The 18,978-nt window shown below is 38.9% G+C and overlaps 1 protein-coding gene across 10 annotated transcripts in view; it reads right to left on the bottom strand.

Moving 5' to 3' along the window:
- Positions 1-18,978, bottom strand: part of LOC128865694 (mucin-2) — a 146,702-nt gene that overhangs the window by 3,674 nt on the left and 124,050 nt on the right. The window contains exons 12-19 of one of the 10 annotated variants that reach the window (XM_054105964.1): positions 15,882-17,906; positions 15,288-15,461; positions 13,485-13,594; positions 12,737-13,141; positions 9,460-10,230; positions 6,679-7,075; positions 5,281-6,141; positions 1,170-1,321 (exon numbers count right to left, since the gene is read on the bottom strand). In XM_054105964.1, the coding sequence (XP_053961939.1) occupies positions 1,170-1,321; positions 5,281-6,141; positions 6,679-7,075; positions 9,460-10,230; positions 12,737-13,141; positions 13,485-13,594; positions 15,288-15,461; positions 15,882-17,906 (4,895 nt within the window). Of the gene's footprint in view, positions 1-1,169; positions 1,322-5,280; positions 6,142-6,678; positions 7,076-9,459; positions 10,231-12,736; positions 13,142-13,484; positions 13,595-15,287; positions 17,907-18,978 lie in introns of all 10 variants that reach the window. The other 9 variants (XM_054105965.1, XM_054105966.1, XM_054105962.1 and 6 more) reach the window with 9 other exon arrangements.

The raw sequence follows: 18,978 nt of genomic DNA, 5'->3' as shown, positions 1-18,978 counted from the left end.
AATATTTTTTTTTGGCAATGGGTAAAATCCATGAAGTAATATAAGATTTGAATTGTTTGAGCATCCACTGTATTCAGCAGATTTGGCCACTAGCGACTTACATCTCTTTCCAGAACTAAAAAAATTCATGCGTGGAAAGCAATTTTCATCAAATGACGAGGTTATAACAGCTGTGGAATCGTATTTTGCAGCCCTTCTGGATTCTCACTTCAGGGATGGAATTCGTAAATTGGAATCTAATTGGAACAAGTGTATCGATGTTCAGGCGGACTATACTAGATAATAAAGTGAACTTCAAATCATAAAATTGTGATTTTCTTACCGAATCGCAAAACTTATTGAACTATGGGGTTTGAGTCGCAAGCACGTTGAAGCAAGAGCTGTTAGTACCAAAGAAAATCTCAGTTCGGGATTTAAAAAAAAGTTGTATATTTCCATAAAAGCAAACTGCATATTCAAAAAATTTCCAGTATTCACGCCTAGAGACCTAGAGATTTCTAATTGATTCCGCAGTTACGTTAAATTGTTACATAAATTAGAACCAAATGAAAAATCAAATAGGTTTAGTAAGTTAAAAAAATAAAATTTGTAGATAATAGTTAAGAGTGTACTTTCTAAGCTCGTTGTGAAGTGCTTAAAGCGTAAGATAAGCTATGCCATTATTTATTAAGATTTACAGTTATGCACTGTTATGTATGTGGGCGTCTCTCTCTCTCGCTCTCAAATATTAATTTAGTTAGTCAAATTGCTAAAGCAAAACGTTATTCAGATTCCATTTTTGTCTGCTAGCCACAGCGCAGTGCAGTTTTCACCTTTGTTTTTGTTTAACTTCAAAATACCTTAATGCGACGAATACTCTTCAGCAGAGGAAGGTGGCGGTGTCAGCGGTGGTTGAGGTTGTGGTTGTGGTTGTGGTGGTGTGCGATATTGTGTGCTTGGACGCACAAGTGTTTTTGGATTTTGATTCATCTAGGGAAGGGGTATATGTTTTTTGTTTTGTTTTTGGATACAGGTGGAAAACAGGTGAATGCGCAATAGGCACACATACATATAAAAGAGATAATAAAAATAAATTATAATAAATTGCACTTAACATAAATATGTAGAAAAGTCCTAAAATTTGTGGCCAATTGAATTATTGTCCGAATTCAAAGAGGTGCAAAACTTACCAAGGCTTTACTATTAATCAGATTGCGCACTGCGAAAGCTCGCCCGGATAGGCCCTGCTTGGCCAGTTTTGCATTGAGATTTTCGAGGAATTCAGCTTTGGTTTTCGAACGAATGCTGCCGGCTTTCTCAATATTCGAGCTGGCATAACTGGCTGTTGTTGGGCCATTGGTGCAGGAGTTTTAAGTTGTTGTTATTGTTGAATATTTGTTGCCAATTTAGGAATTTACAAATTTGTTGTGTGATGTTTTTCGTTTTTGTTGTAGGTGCAATAAGCCATTGAGGAGGTGAGGTAATGCGTTAAAAAGTGAGAAGAGAAAAAACGCAAAGAAAATTTTATTAAAAGCTTTACACTTGGGCTGATCTTTAAACAAAAAATAAAAGGAAAAAATAAACAGAACAGTAGAACAAATGCAATTAATAATGGAGCAAAATTGTTTGATTAAATCGTTGTGCAATCTATATATTAAAAGAAAAAAAATAACTGTAAAGAAAAATGTAGTGAACGAACATAGCATTTGAATCAAAAACCATTAACAAATACTTTTGATATCAAAAAAGTTTCGTGTTACATACATTTACATAAATAATAATATAGATAAATGCTTGCCATTAAAAAAAACAAAATTATGGAATAAAGCAAGGCGAATCTATTAAAGGTGGTATCGGTAAATCAGCTGATTTACTTTTTTTTTTCTTTCGCCGCGTTCTTGTGCCTGTCAGTCCAGAGTGAAGCAAGGCGAATTCATTCTTTGTTTTGCCTATACTTTTCTTTGACAATCAAACGTACAGAACTGTGTTGTTGGTCTAGTGCCACCACCTTTAATGAATGTGCCTTGGAATGAAGTAATTTGAAATTTCTAAGCCAACTACATACAGTATTGGCCAAAACTAAAGCACCCCCCTAATGGCATTTCAAATAATGTCAAATAACTCAATAAAACAACATCGAATATTACTTACTTGTTGAATATTACCTTGTTTCTTCTTATTATCTTGGTGATTAATAAACATAACAAAAAATGTTCAACATTTCTTATATTAAAAAATATTAATATTATATTATTCAAAACTTGTCCGGACAAAACTAAAGCACCCCCCATTAAAAGCGAAAATAATTGTTTTTATTCTTCAGTATTTTGTACTAAACCCATTATTTTTGATAACTTCAGAACATCTTTTTGGCATAGAAGATATAAGGTTACTAATAATTTCCGGAGAAATGTTGTACCAGGCTTCTTTCACCGCTTCAAACAGGGCTTCCTTTGTGCTGCAATTTTCCCTATTAATTTTCGAATTTACAATCTCCCACAAATTCTCAATGGGATTGAGATCGGGAGATTGAGCTGGCCAGTCTAAGACCTCTATAGCATTTTGCTGTAACCACGTTTTACAGTGCCTAGAGGTATGCTTCGGATCATTATCCTGCTGGAACCTCCATCTCAGTGGCATTTCCTCCTCAGCGTGTGATAGCATTACATCTTTAAGGATGTTTGTTTACATAAAACGGTCCATAATTCCCTTTATTCGATGAATAGGCCCGATACCCTGGCCAGAGAAGCAACCCCAGACCAAAATGTTCACCCCACCATACTTGGTAGTTCCGATACAATACATCGGATTTAGTCGCTGTTGCTTTGGCCTTCTTACTCGCCTTATTCCATATGAATGTTTCAAATTATATTTGGATTCATCAGAGAATAATACAGTTTTCCATTTTTGAACTGTCCAATTAATATGCAATTTCGCAAACGTCTTCTGATCGTTCTAGAACTTACCGGTAAACTTAAATCAATTTTTATTTGTTCAGAAGAGACTGTGGGATCACTCTGAATTTTTCTTTTAATCGTGGAGTCGTCTTGTCGTGTAGTCTTTCGTGGCTTTCCTCCACTATGGATTGCAGAAATAGAACCCGTTTGTTCAAATTTTTTTATAAGTCGCGATATTACACTTCTATTTATTGAATATTTCTCACTAATTTTGTGTCGCGATAAACCACTTTGTCAATCACTTTTTATTTTATTTTTAAATTCATTTTAATACGCATTTCTGGCCATATTTGCTGATTTCCCGTATGAAATGTTTTGTCCTACTAAATCCGTACGTGTTTTGCACAAATTATTCTAACGAACTTTGACTCAGCTTTAAATACCGTTAGGAAGAGAAATTAACTTAAAAACAACAAAACAAAGCCGTAGCTAAGAAAAAAAAAAGTGGGGCGCTTTAGTTTTGACCATTCAGTTTTTAAATAATATCAACATTTCAATTTTTTTTTCAGTATAACCAAAACGCTGTATATAATATTCGGTATTATATTTTATAAATACTTAAGTAACAAGGAAACACATAACATATGTATGTATATGCCATATTTCAAGATGTTTGATTGAGAGATTTAGCATTATTTGAAATGCCATTAGGGGGGGTGCTTTGGTTTTGGCCAATACTGTATATATGTATGTTTTTCTTTATGTAAGATTGCGCACTATAATATATGTAATAGTAAAATACATAATATGCAAAACTTTTCCAGTTTAAATTTACACAACATATTAGATGACTTACTCTTTACATTAAAACAAAAATCATTGAAAAATAATGCGCAGTGTTATTCATAGCATTTTCAAAAGGAAACCCACTCATGTTAATCCCTTTATATGAGTTAGTGAAAGCTCTTATTTTTAAAAACTAAATATAATACCTTGATTGTTGAACTCAAAGTTTCAAATTAAAAAAGGACACAAAATGTGTGCCAAAGTCGGGGTAAATCATTTCCAAATATGAAGGAATAAAAATGCTGACCAATGCAGGCTGGATTTTCTTGCTGCTATTCCTTTGCTTGGCTTTGAAACCTTGTATGGCCAAATGGGCGCTTTGAACGCTGTCATACAAATCAGAGGGTTCGTAAAAGGAATCAGAGATGTTAGCCATATTCAATGATACATAACACATTTTTGAATTATGATGTTAACTAAAAACTGTCAAAACATATTACGAATTTTTCTTTTAATAGTAAAAATGTACAAGAAAATACGCCAATCACGCCAACGACGAAAGCTTTGGGTGACAAATATGGGCACTTTCAGCTTTGCGCAAGCTTGCAGAAACGAAGAAAAATTCAAGAACGATGTACACATCCACGCTTTTCAATGCCATTTATTAAATTGTCTTCAATAATGTTGTTGTTGTTGCTGTAACAGCTTGCTAAACATTGCCAGTGCGTTGTAGTCATCGATCGTCTTCGTTTAACTCATCTAACGGTAGGCCCAGGAATCGTGCTATTTTGACAGGTTGGGTCCAGAGGGAGAGGGGTCTTAGGTGAGTAGGTTTGATGGGGCATGTGAAAAGGTGGTTGGGGTGGTTGGAGTCGAGCAAAGATGCCATTTGTTCTCTATTTTAGTCTTGTTCTATTCATTTTTGACAGTTATCGAAGCCAAGCAATCAAAGCCAGTCTGCATTGGGCCAGCACCTTAAAGTTCTCACAATCTCTTAACATCAAATCTAAGAAATAAATTAAAAAAGTGCGCTGGAGTACGTAAATATATAAATTACAATCTATGTAGTGCAACTTACAAAGAACTATTTTTGTATACTTTCTAAGTGCAATTGATGTTTTGATAGGACCGCATGAGATAAAGGTGACATGGGAAGAAAAAGACTAATACATTTTTTTAATTTTCAGTGATATGCAGGTATAGAATTGAGAATAGAATATCGCAATGTTGATGAAGCCGAGGGTGCTTAGCAAAATGCAGCGCCATCACGTTTCTCTTTGAGGCGGATGGTGATGGTATCAGTTGTGTCGTTCCAGACATATTCCCATTATGCGTCTCCAATATCCACACAAAAACAAAAAAAAATGAAAGTACTAAAAAACATAAAACGCATATGCAAAACGGAAGCGGCATGCAAAACTGTCATCGTCTCAACAGTCAGTAATTGCAACGGCGAAAACATAAAAGCATCAAACAAACTTGAAAATAAAGTCTGCCAACTCAACAGGATTCAAAATTCAAAAATTCAAAACTCCAATTGAAATGAATGAATGAAAACAGAAAATGCTTCGTGGTAGCAGGTGACTGGATGCAGACAAAACAAATAGCGCACGCTCACTTGAATTGTGTGGGGCGGCATAATAACCGTTTCCACCATTGCCGGCTGCACCACCGCCACTGCCATGATGTTGATGCTGCTGCTGTTGATGATGGTGATGACTTCGCGAACTGGTGCCGTAAATGCTCGCCAACGATGACGGAGACGAACAGGTGGGTGATGCCGGCTGTGAGTGAACCGACGCGGGGGAGTGGCAGTGTATAGTCGTGGTTTGAATGAAAGGATTAGTGGCAACGAAAATCTTTTGCTGCACGCTAGAGTGGCGCGAGGGTACTGGCGGCTGTCGGTGATTGCTTTGCAATGTGGCCGACTTTTGCTTGTAGGACATTTGTTGTGGCTGCTGCTGTTGTTGTTGATGGTGTGGCAGTGGCATTTGAGATCGCTGGTTAGCAGTAGACGCCTGCGAATGTTGCTGCTGCTGATGATGGTGTTGCTGAGTGGCTACGTTGGCGGCGGTGGCGGTTGGGTGGTGATATTGTTGCTGTTGGTACAGTTGCTGCTGCTGCTGATAGTGTTGTTGCTGCTGTAAACGCTGTTGTGCAAGGTTCTTAGGCAAAGTCATTGTAGACGAAGGGGGTGCATATGTGCCGCTCCCACCTCCGAGGCTGGCGCTAGAGCTTAAGCGCGTAGCATTTTTGGGCATAGTCGCAGTGGGAGAGGCAGCGTATATGGATGAGTTGTTGGGTGGCGGTGGTGGATTTTCAAGCGGCGGAGGGCAGCTATGATGTGGCTCGCGATGATGATGATGGTGCTGCTGTTGTTGTTGCTGCTGCTGCTGCTGCGATTGCGTTGATGCAATATAATGCCTAGCTCCACCGCCAGAAGGTGCATAAGTCTGCTGATGCTTTGGTTGTTGTGCAGCTGTTGCATTTTTATGTGCATTAATTTGAGTGGCGGATGGCGAATTTGACGTTGCGATAGTAGTCGAGGAAGAGGATGAGGGGGAGTAAATATTTGAGTGGATATGATTTTTGGGCGCTTGCGCTGCATTTTGCGATGCGACTGACTGATATTGATTATGCTGAATGTGATGATCTCGCGAGGACGTATGACAATGGGCGCCAGAAGCTGTTGCTTGAGATTGTGACTGTGACTGTGATTGTGATGGTGTTGGTGAGGAGAGTGCAACAACTGTTGAGGTGGCATTAGTTGCAAACGAAGTGACTTTAGAGAGTAGCGATGAAGTTGAAGATGACAGTGGAAAATGTGGTGAAGCATTGAAATTGGCGGTGTTGGATGATAAATGTGAGAAATGGGATGATGGTGATGATGATGATGACGTTGAGCATACAGATACAGTAACAGATGATGCTGATGCTAATGCTTGAGATGGTTGCGTTGCATTTGCAGTGCTAAAACTACCATAAATTTTATTATGTTTCTCTATATTCGATTTACCGTCATAGTTTTGCTGCTGATGCGTTGCGACGTTGGTGCTTGTGGCTGACATTTGCTGCTGTTGATGAAGGGGATGTGTGTAGTTCCTCATGTAAACGGGCTCACTTTGGTGATGCTGATGCTGGTGAGGCAAATTGTGATGATTTGGTGAGTTCGGCGTTGAGCCATAGGTACCATCACTTGCGTTATACTGCTGCTGTTGTAGTTGGTTCTGTTTGTTCAGTCGGGCATTGAGCTGTGCGATTAGATTCGGATTGGTTTTCGGTTGGGTTGGTGGTATGACATGGTGGTGCTGGTTATGATGCTCATTCGGCGCTGGACTAGCCGAGCGGAAGCTCGACATGCTCGTGACGATTTTCGGCTGCGCATAAATGCCAAGCGATGATGTGCGGAAGGTCTAGATGAAAAAGTATAAAAACACCAAAAAAATGCAAAGCGTTAATGCGGAATGCTTCTAATCCAGTGAAAAACACACAAATGGTGGTGATGGTTTTTAATTAAGTAGATGATTTTGTAGCAGGATGTTAATTACACCCACTTATACAAATATGTCCACATGTATGCGTGTTAATTGTTGTATACAAATACACTAAATAACAGTACTAATTGTGCTTGTGGTTGTACGGTCATATTTCAATAATGGCCGACGAGCTAAAAATATATCTAGAATTTATATAATGACTTTGTAAATGGATTGCGAGGTACAGCTACTTACATATACATGTGCAATACATACATACATATTAGTAGCAATGTATGTATGCGAAAACAGAAAAATGACGTTTGTGATTGGTTTTTAATATGCAATACGAAATTAGCTACGAAAAAATGTTAAAAGGGATATCGAAAAAATTATACAATGATATTAAAGCTTTGGGTAAGAAAAAGGACATATACGAAGATTTTTTACTTTCGCTTTTTTTCTTTCTGCCTTTCAAATTCGTCTCCAGTCTTCTACCTACTACAGCTATGTATCGCTTCATCATTAAAGCTGCTAAATTTCCGAGATAAGACTGGCAAAGCTGTCAATAATCGCCACACCTCAGCTGGCTTCACTCCCCCCGGGATTGGGAATTAGTCAGTTTATTTTAGCTCCATGGCATTTCAAGTAGTGTCCTGAGATGGACATTTGAAAATTTGAACTTAAGTAAAGTAGAATCATTTGCTAGGGTAATCTTTCCAAGTAGACAGGATTGGGGCGAGGAGAAAATCTGCACCAAAGCTGGTGTACCTCTGTCTTCACTGTCGGTTCTCAGAGGGAATCAGGATCGGAGCAAAGGTTTTCCCCAAATCAGCTAATTTATCGATTGCCTTAAAATTATCAAATACTGCTAGTATTTTTCAGGCAGAACTCTTTGTGATTCCTCAGGTATGTACAATGCTTAGAGAACGTGAGAGCGAGGGAGATATTAACATTTTTTCTGATACCTGTAGTCATTCCGCGATCAAGACTCTGACGACACTATGGTGCAGATCCAAACTAGTCAACTCCTTTAAGGAGATCAAATCTATTGAGTAGGCAGGTAATATTTCTCTAATCTGGGTTCCAGGACATAGCAACATAGAGGGAAATGAAATTGCTGATGAGCTTGCCAGGAACGGGACTGAATTGGTCTCAGAGATCTCCTACCCGGTCATAAGTATCCCCCTGACTGTTGTTAAAGTGGAAAAATGCAACTTATTTCTCAGGAAGGCGTCCATTTCTTCGTGTGCTATTTCGAAAACCTTGTGGCGCCGGTAAAATAGACGGAAGACTCTGAAAGTCCTGGAAACTCCACGCCATTCAATTTCCAAACTCGTAGCTGTGTTTACCAGCCATTGGACGATCGGCACACACGCGGCATAAAGCTAGGTCTACCATTTATCCCAAATTGCAGAAACTTTGAGGACCTTTCAGAGGAGGAGACTATTGAGCACTTTATCTGTAAATGCCCGGGTTTGGCAGCTCGACGATTAAGGTCACTGGGTGCTCCTTTCTTCAAAAGCCTGGGACAGTGTCCGAACCTAAATCCCATCAATCTTTTCCAATATATAAACAACTCTGGTTGGCTGTAGATATCTGCTTGTTGGGGGTCTCGTAATGGAATCAAAACTGCGCTTTAGTGCTACTTGGGGAGTGCCAGAGCGGCTGGTTGGTTGGTTTTGTGGTGATTCATCCAGAATCTAACTAGCGCTTCCGCACAATTTTGTTGTCACATCGTCGTTGCCAGGGTGGTACTCCAACCATTTCACCTACCTACCTACCTAAAGGAGAATAGACAGGACTATGAAGATGCAAAATGTAAAATCTTGCTAGGGCATTTGCCATAAGAACTTAGAGCAAAAAGCGTGTAAGTGGACTTACGGCCTACTTCCCATTGGCAAAGGCTTGCGTGCCAATTATTTTCAATACAACTCAATAATATGTAAATATGTAAAACTATTCATTAAGTGCTACAATAAGATTTGCTAGAGTTCTTTTTATAGAGCATTGAATTTACACTGTGTTAGGCCAAGTAAATGTGTGTATGGTTTGTTCGTTAATATTTTTTTTTGTTGAAAATTGTGCGATGGTTAATAGGGTCGAATTCGCTACATTTTGGTGTTAAATATTTAGTTTTGTCTTTTTGTTTTCTTAATTTTATTTTACATGGAATTAGTTTTTACGTTAGCACTACACCCAAATGAGTTTGCTGCTTTATGCGCTGATTACGAAGAAGCGAATTAGTATGAATTACAAATTACAATTTAGTACAAATGACTTAGCGATTCTGCAGCATTGCACACCAAAGCAGGACTTACGGCTTTGTCCCCACTATACACAGGCGCTTCATCTTCATGGTCGACAATAGCCTCTATGTGCTGTTGCTGTTGTTGCGGATACTGTTTATGCTGCTGCTTGGGAGAGTGGAGGTGCTGATGGGGCGGCAAATAATCGTAAAGCTGTTCATGTTGCTGTCGTTTTTGTTGTTGGTGATGGTTGCATTGTTGTGAATTATCTGCTAGTGTAGTGTGTTGATGATCAGCAATATGTTTTTGTTGTTGTTGATGTTGCTGCTGTTGTTTAAGCGAACGTTGTTGATTAGGATTGGGTGGCGGTAAAGGAGGTGGTAGCTCTATTTTACTATGCTGGAAGTCATAAGGTGGTGGTGAGGTGTACGATGGTGACACTGGTTGGGATGACGTCTTAATAGAAGTGCCTCGCATCAACGCATTACCGCCGTATCCCGAGACCTGCAGTTGTGCTTCACGTGTTGGCTGTAACTGTTGTGATTTTTTTGGCTGAGTGCCGTCACAATAGTAAATGGGTGTTAATGGCAAAGTTTGATAAGCAGCTTCGTTAGCGTTAGTAAGCGGCATTTTTGTGGCGGTCAGTTGGGTTCTAACCTCCACATATGGGTTGTAGTATGAATAAGCGTCGTAATGGAGCGGCTGTTCAGTGTCGCCAGTATTGGGCAGCAGCAAAGCGGTAGAGGAAAAGGTCTTAACGGTGGTGGAGTAAATGTTTTGTTGTAATTGTGGTGACGGTGATGTTGGTATCAATGTCGGTGTTGGGGTTTGTGATGGTGAATGCTATGTTGTCAGTGTGGTGGAACCAGAATGTGATGGGCAAGAGATCAGGCATAATAGTGTAGAGATGTGCCAGTGTATGGAGGTGGAGGGTTAAACGTTTTTTTTGCGGTTTCAATTTAAGTGCAGGTATATTTGTGTAAGTGCAGATTTTTTTTTTGTAAAAATGTAAGTATATAAAGGTAATATAAAATTAAATGGATATAATAAAAAATGAAATATAAAACTCATTATATAATAAATAAATATTATGGTTTTGCGCGAAGTTGGTTTAAAGCTCAAATTTATTTAAAAGGATGTTCGATTTCTTAAAAAAATTAAATTTACTTTCGATTAATTTCGATTTCGATAATTGGAGAGTAGAGATAAAGAAAAGCTACTGAGCCAACTCTTTTATAATAAAAATGTGGGATATGTTACTCTTCGGCAGTACTTAAAGTGTTATAAATATATTTTTGGGCAAAATGTTTGAAAATATCTATACAATACAATGAGTTTTCCAATAGAAGCACTTGAACCTAAATGCAAGGGCCCGATTACGAGAGGTTTCATCGACATCTTTGCAGAGATTAATTATGCCAACTAACGCTCATTCAGAAATCAATAATTTAATGAAGTGCGAAAACAATCGACTTGCAGATGCAATAACACAGTGCAACAAAATATGTGAAAACAAATTGATCTCTCTAATTCGAACTATTTTATCCATAGAAATAGCAACATTTTTACAGTTTAGCTTATAAAATAAAAAGTGTTGAGCGGAAGTTCTATAGCTCAAATTAAAGGTAAATACATAGGCAACATTTTAATAAAAAACTCATAAATATTTAAAACACTTTTGGACGATTTCAGAAATAGTTTTTGCCATAATATCTCATAATTTCATATGAAATGAGAACTGGAAGCTCAAAGCTTAAAGCATAAAATGAAAAAAATTGCTGATACAAATATTTGGTGCCTAATAGATATCTTCTTATTTTCCATAATCTACCAGAAAAAAACTATGAGCACCCCGGTATTAAATTGTTTGCATTTTGTGGCACTGTGTAATACGAATGCAGTATTTTCTAAAGAATTATTTACTTAACAAAAGTATATTTTTTTCTTTCACGAGTCTTTGTTTTTATGCTGTTTGGTACAAAATATTATATATATTTTACATCCACAAAACAGCGGATGACTTCCACGTAAGAGGATGGCAAAGTCTGGAACAGAATTTCACAACCAGACCCTTGGTATTCTTGAGTAAAGCGAGTGGATGCTTGGATTTTAGTTGCCTTTCACGACACTAACGGTATAATCTAACCCCTAGTCCGCAGGGGGAGTACAACATTTTTAACGATGAGAAATAAGGCAGCTTTCGCGGCCAGCAACATTATACATTTTTTACAGGGTGCTTTTCTAAACGCAGAATTCAATGTCAATAATTTGACTGAGCGGAATGTCGTCGATATGGAAAAAGGTGACACGATATCGCCACCGGAGGTAGCTCACGTGGATGCAATAAACTCCTTTCGCAAATGCATTCACTGGACATTGAAACTGTTAAATTGCCTTTGGCAAGAAGTCTTTATTGCCTCTATTGGAAAGTCGTATATAAACGTTATATAGACTGTAATTTATGACTCCTTAATATTCGATTGGAGAGAAAATAATTCCATTATTTTTGCGTAAACTTTTTGCGCAAATAGTTTAAAACTGTTTTATGGTCGCTCTTAAGCTCCTGGGCGACACTACGAATACTAACATGATGATAAACTTCGACTATTTCTGTTATTCTATCGACATTGTCGACATTTTCTTTAACATCAGAAATTCCTGAACGGAATCGACGGAGACAAAATTGCACTTAATTAACTGTTACACTATCGGCCGTCGGCACCATAAACACCATTCACAATCTCAGCGGCCTGGCTTGCATTTTTGCCTTTATCAAAGAAAAACTATAAAATGTACCAAATTTTGTTTTTGTTGACTTCCATTGTTAGCACCCTGTAACTCACAGCTTAATGGAACAAACAAAAAATAGCTAGAGAATGTTTTTACTATGAAATGTTACCTTGACAACGAGCATAAGCTTTAAATTGTTTGATCGATACTTTACGAGATATGGTTCATTACAGCCATCTACCGAGAAAATTATGGATTTATTTTTCCTCAAATTAGTATTTTAAAATAAATAATACTGATCCGGCGCTATGAGCTACATAATATCATGTACGCAGAGTTGGGCATTTTGCACTACCACTAATTTGTTTCCCTTAGGTATATATTTCTGTTATTTAGGGTAGTTCGTGATGTCGTTAATTTGTTAATTTTTCGCACTGAAATTCGTAACACCCAAAAACTTAAACTTTGTACGAAAATAAAAATATAAGAAATAAGTGAAAATAAAGTACGGAATGACGCAATATCGATGGAGAAAAGCTCTTTACTGCGCGCCTGTTGTTTTTGTTGGTATGCAGGGATTGGAAATATGTTTGAAGGACGATGTACTACGGTTGCTCACCTGCAGCGACTGAAGTGGTGACAGCAACTGTTGGTGCTGGTGCTGCAGTTGTTGTTGTTGTTGTTGGTGCTGGTGTTGCTGCTGCATGTGCCGGATCGCATTCGGTGAAGCGGGCTTGTGGCGCATGGCCGAGAGCGCCTTCACCGTCTCAGCGACTTTCATTGATGAATTGGGCATAGTTGCCACCTTTGCTGTTGTTGCCGAAATAGCCGATGGCGGTGGTGGGGTGGGTGTCGATTGGGTTGGTCTTGTATCTAGCAGATAAGCAGGCGGGGGTGGCAGACAATCAACGGAATCGTATTGGGAATTATTTGGTGCCGTTGGCGGCTGCTGATAGGCCTGTTGTGTGGCATGATGTTGAGGATGTTGATATTGACTTGGATGTTGTTGTGGCGATTGTACTGCCTATTTGCATTGTAGCGTACGATAGTTCGATAGCAAATGAAAAATGTATTGTAACAAATGAAATTAAGGAACAAAAGGAAGCAGAAAAAAGAAAACAAAAAAAATAAAAGCTAAATTATAAAATTCGTATCAAACCTTTTATTGCTTGCACTTATAATGAAATTATTAATTGTTTATTTGTTTTGTGTTAGTATGTTCGTTTAGTGTCTTTCATGTGTGCTCTCTGTGCTTTACATTTCCTGGCTGCTTTTGGCAGCTCAATGCAAGCACTTTGCTTAAGCTTCCTTACAATTACCTGTAAGCATATCTACGTCTAGGAGTGCTAAATATTTAGTTCACTTACCCCAGTGCCTGTGGCTTCATGACTCGGCGTCACCGATGAGCTGCGACGCACTGGCGGTGGTGGCTTGGCCGTATTCACTGATGAGCGCCGCGCTATGCGTGTCACGCCTCCTGTTAATAGAACGAAACTCGCATTAGAATACGGGTAGATGCACAAGTTTCACTTTAATCAAATGGATGTTGAAATATGTTAATTGATGCACAAACACAAGACACCATAATATTAGCAGGCCAGATTGAAATTAGTTACTCATTGCATACGAGTGAGTATTTTATGCTACGATGTGTCTTTATGTACATATTTACTATACTGGTATGTATGTATGTACAACTCGAATACCAATACACAATGCATTCTAGGCAAACCTAAATTTTTATTGATACCCAACAACAAATTCCGCAATTTCGAAATTTACAAAATTAATCAAACTTATTTCGAATATAAACCAATCAGCAAACAGCATTGAGTATTGTTTTTACACATTTGATGAAACTTAGTATGCAACAATTTTTATATATTATTATAATTTTTTCTTTTGTTAGCCGTTCACCAATGTTTTAATTATTTTATAAATATTTATATAAACTGATGATTTGAATTTTTTTTTTATTCTAGCCCAACGCACCGAGTTTGTAAATTTCCCTTCAATGAAGTTGAACCAATATGATTTGGAAATGTGTGTATGGGATGAGTGAAAACGGTAAAAGGGGGTTTTAGTGTATGAGTTGTAATGAACATTCAGGTAAATGATGTGACAAAAGATTTAAGTGAAATAAGTACGGTGCTTTAATACAAAATTTTCCATTATCAAAGCCCTGGTGAAAATAACTGCAAAAGCGTCGGATACTCCGTTTAATAGAATAGATCGTTGACCGCGACAGATGTGGTGGGGATATCAGGCAGAGATGGCTGGTAGGAATGCTTCAGAAATGGCTTCAGAACTGAGGCAATCTCTGAAGCGTTCAATATAAAATAAAACGTACACAGTTTTTAGTTTATTTAAAATATTTAGAACAAATTAAATTGATTTTTCAGAAGAAACAAGCACACAAATTCCCGTTGTTTAAATCCGAGGTATTCCAAGAAAATTAAATGAAAGACTAAAAAATCAAGTTTTAAAAATTTCAAAAAAATTTAACAAAATTAAAATTAAATTAAACCAACAGCCAAATATTTGTGTTCTCATAATTAAATTTAAATGATTATCACAGCTTTGATTAAGATTATTTTTTGAGGAAGCGACACCAAAGTCAATAACTTTAAATAATCAAAAATTTAGACAGTACGAGAAAAAAACATATTTTTGAACAACTTCAGCAACATAAGTTGAAAGAAGCTGAACATAATTTCCAAATACTTCCATACTATCTCCAACGGAATTGTGGGCATTTGAGGAGAGAACCAAACAAAAAACGTACCAGGTGCTTCAAAACCTCAAATACTCAACATTTTGATATTATTTCCTTAAAACTAAATTTTTTGTAATTTTTTCAAGACTTCCAAAAACAATTCGCATAAAAATTGCCTAGATTAACTTCAATTTCAATAATTATAAATTTTTCAAATGCACAACTTCCTAAGGCTTAAAAAACGTTTTCAAATAAACTCACTTTTTTTTAGATACACACAAAACAGTCGAAATTAAGATGGTAGCGTTAATTTGAAGTTAGAAAATTAGAAACACAAATCCCAATGTTATTCAGACAAACAAAAAAGCACCAGAAATTAGACAAGTTAAGTGAGCGAATATTAGTAAAACAAAAACAAAAAACCAAAGAAAGTCAAAGAGTCAAACGAACGAACCCGACAACGAAGCCGGTCTCGGTGTGATGTTCGGTTTGGCGATGGCGGAATTTATGTTGGAGGTGGATGCGAATGCAGCAGAGACCGTGGCGGAAGCTGTTGATTGGTGGGTATGGATGGGTGGTGTGGACGCACAAGTAGACGAACACGCATAGGTACAGGAAGAGACTGACACTGATGATGGGGATGGCGATGATGATAAAGAATGTTTAGTTTCATTGTGGGTATGATGTTTTTGTTTTTTTTGTTCCAATTTCAATGGTGTTTGTGATGGAGGTAATGGTGACGTTGGTTGGCATTTGACACCGCGATCAGTCGACGAGCGAATTAATGGCGAACGGTATGATAAAGTGGATGAAGATGGAGATGGAGAGGCACGATTTGCGGGCAACAGATGATGTGTTGATGACATGGATGTAGAGCGATTGGGGCGTGAATTGGCATGAAGATTGTTGGCGATATGGTTGGTGTTGTTGTGTGATTTCAGCGCATGAAATTGATAATGAGAGCGATTAGAATGGTTTTGTTTACTTGTTTTAGGATATGCACATGAAGATGCTGATACGTTTTTATTACTACTACTACTTTTAGTACCATTTTGATGGACAAGCTGAGGCCCTGTAGATGAGGATGCGGATGTAGTCGTGAGATGGGATGATGCAGCTTTCACTACGAATGCCAAATGATTCGATGCAGGGGATGCGGATGCGGATGCAGATGCAGTTGTAGTTATAGGATTTGTTGGTGTTGAATTTGGTATTGGTGTACTACAACTGCGCTTGCTAAAGCTAATTGCATTACAGTTATTGTTATTGTTGTTGCTGTTGCTGTTGGCTCCGCTGCTATATCGATTGCCATTAGCTGTTGGGGTTGTCGTTGTGGTGGTGGTAGTGATGTTGTTGGTGGTATTGGAGTAATTCTGGCTATGATTGTGGTTGTGATTGCTGAGGTATATTGGGCTATTTGTGTTATTGGCAGCTGACTGGGGTGATTGGTGTTGTAATTGTTGTTGCTCTTGCAGCAGCTGTTCTTTTTGTTGCAACAGCTCTTGGCGTAGTTGCAGTTGTAATTTCAATTTCTGCTTACGAATTTGCGCATCTAAATCGGCCTTGAAATTAGCCTTCGTCAAAAGCGGTGGTGGTGGTGTAGGCGCGGCCGTAGCCGATAGCCTATCCCCCGCCGTTTGACAACTACCTCTATTACTACTACTCTTACGCGCGTTATTAGCCTCTAATAAATTTTCGGCCGCTTGGCCATTGAAAATACTCAAACTTGGTTTGGGCGGTATTGCTGCTTTGCGCCGTATTATGGTATCGCTGTTGTGTGCATTTGGTGTCGCCACCCTTCTACTACCTCCCATGCTTTCTTCCTGCGTGTGAGGCGTACCTGCGTATACATGTTGATGGGGTGCGCGCAATAGTGACAATTCGCTGCCGCTATTATTGTGCTCGCCGCAACCGAGCAGCTGCAATTGTTGTTCGCTGGACGCACGGAATGAGGAGAGTCGCTGTTTGGCAGGCGCCACGGTCGCGGTGTGCGGCGGCGAGGTAGGCACTGAACTAGACAACGACGTTGACGACAGCGCCAGAGCGGACATCATGCCCGTTCCTAGAGCAGGCGCCGCATCAAACGACGCACACAGATTAGCCGGCAACTGTGTCAATTCACGCATCTCCTGTCGCGCAAACTGTTGCTGTAGCGGATCCTTTGTGCGCAGCACCACAATCTCGGAATTCTGCTTGACATAGTCAATATCTGGTGTAATGGGTATCTGGTGATCGTAGATGACTACAACATTGCTGCCGCCATCGCTGCCAGTGTCTATGTTGTACGATGTGTGCGAGACGCAATCGTCAGCTGTTGTTGTCGATGACACAGCCATCAGCGAGCGACTGTCGCCGATAACACTGCCCACATCGGCGGGCTCATCCACGCCCGATGAGGCGGCTATCGACGACGACGACGCTGTTGTGGCGAAGTGCTCGAATGTCGGATTCTCGTAGCCGCCCGCCAGCGAACTCGTTTCACTTACATAACAACGACTCAGCTCCGAATCAGAATTGTATTGCTGCAGTGGGCGCCCATTATTGCCATTGACACAGCCTTCCCTGCTACTGGCGCATTTGCTGTGTTCGTTGTTATTGCCGCCATTGGTGTTGCGATTGTTGTTATTGTTATTTATGCTCGATAATGAGCCCACATCCGCGGCAATGTCATCGGAGGTAGCATCGGAAAGATCAGTGCCGCAGCCACTTGTTTGATTGCTGCTGCATTGTGGTGATTTGGGCGGACGCGATGCGCAAACCACTGTTAGGCGAGCTAACATGCCAGTGCTGCCTCCTTCTGTCGTTGTTGGCGCTGTTGCTGCTTTGCCATTGTTTCCCACATCATTGTAGTCACCCACGCCTGTACTTGTGCCGCTGCTGCTGCTCGTGCTGACCAACGGAAAGGTGCGATCGCCGCCATTATCGCCGACATTGTCACCGGTTGATGCTGTGGGGGCTGTAGTGACTGGCGTAGCTGTTGTTGAACGCTTGCTTGCATCGATCTCGCGTTGAAACGAGTCTAATTCGCCAATTAAATTATTTAATTCTTGGATCGAATCTTCAAAACTTTTATCTACAAAACGGGGTCGGTGGTGTTCGGTTTTTGGGTTATTTATTGTAGAAATTGTTGGTATTGTGCGGCACAGAATTGCATACGTGTGTTGGTGTGTGAATTTATATACATTTTGTTCATTGTTGTTGATTTTTTTTTTGCAAAAAAAGTGCAAAAGGCCGTAAGAGTAGATTTTTTTTTTGTTAATTTTTACAGGGCAAATATTTTGCAGATTGAAAGGGGTTTTTATTTGTTGTGGTTGGTTTTGTATGTTTTTATGTTGCATTGATGTTTCGTGTGTTTGTTGTTTCATTTATTGTTTTTGTATTGTAAAAACAAAAAACAATATGGAATATGTCGGACAAAGTGGGGAAGAAAAAAGAAAACGGGATAAGGAAAAACAAAGAAAAATCAATTAATTTGTCGTAGTTTTTGATTGAAACAAATTTTAACAAAAGTAAAGCTAAACAAGATATTTGTGCACAAGGCAGTGATTCAAAAGTGAGTTTAGGTAATAAGAAGTGAGTTCCGATTCACCGCGAGAAAAATGAATTAAGAATTTTAATATGCGTCTAATCTAGTTTCGGCCGCCATAGCCGAGATGGTGTGCGAGGTCGGAATACCTTAATATAGAAACCATCCGCCTTTCGGTTTGGTTTGGTCTCGGATGTCCAGATGGTGTCTGATCTAGTCTGTATCTATGGGTAAGTACTTGAGAAATTAACGCAACTTTTTATTCTGACAACCAAAGACATTCATTGATTCACATTCAATTGGGCTATTTAATGACGTACTGATTCCACAAAAGCTATTAACAAGTTGTTGCTGCACTTTAGAACAACTTTTTGCATTTTTGAAGGTACAATTGGAGTAAGTTTCAAATTTAAAGAGGGATTTAAAGAAATACGAACATTGAGGCTAGCCGGAGCCTTCTGCATGCATGATTTTAGTGAAATATTAATAGTAATGAACGGTTCTCTCGAATCAATCGAAAAACATTTAAAAATTGTCTTGGGTCTGGATAACTGTTAAGACATGTCCTCTCTCTCTCTTTGCATTGCCCCTCCTTGTCCTCATGCGCCAGGTTCCTCTG

This window comes from Anastrepha ludens, chromosome 6 (genome assembly GCF_028408465.1).
Source record: "Anastrepha ludens isolate Willacy chromosome 6, idAnaLude1.1, whole genome shotgun sequence".
NCBI lineage: Eukaryota > Metazoa > Arthropoda > Insecta > Diptera > Tephritidae > Anastrepha > Anastrepha ludens.
The sequence above is the reverse complement of the archived record's forward strand: the minus strand, read 5'-3'. Positions and strand labels throughout refer to the sequence as shown.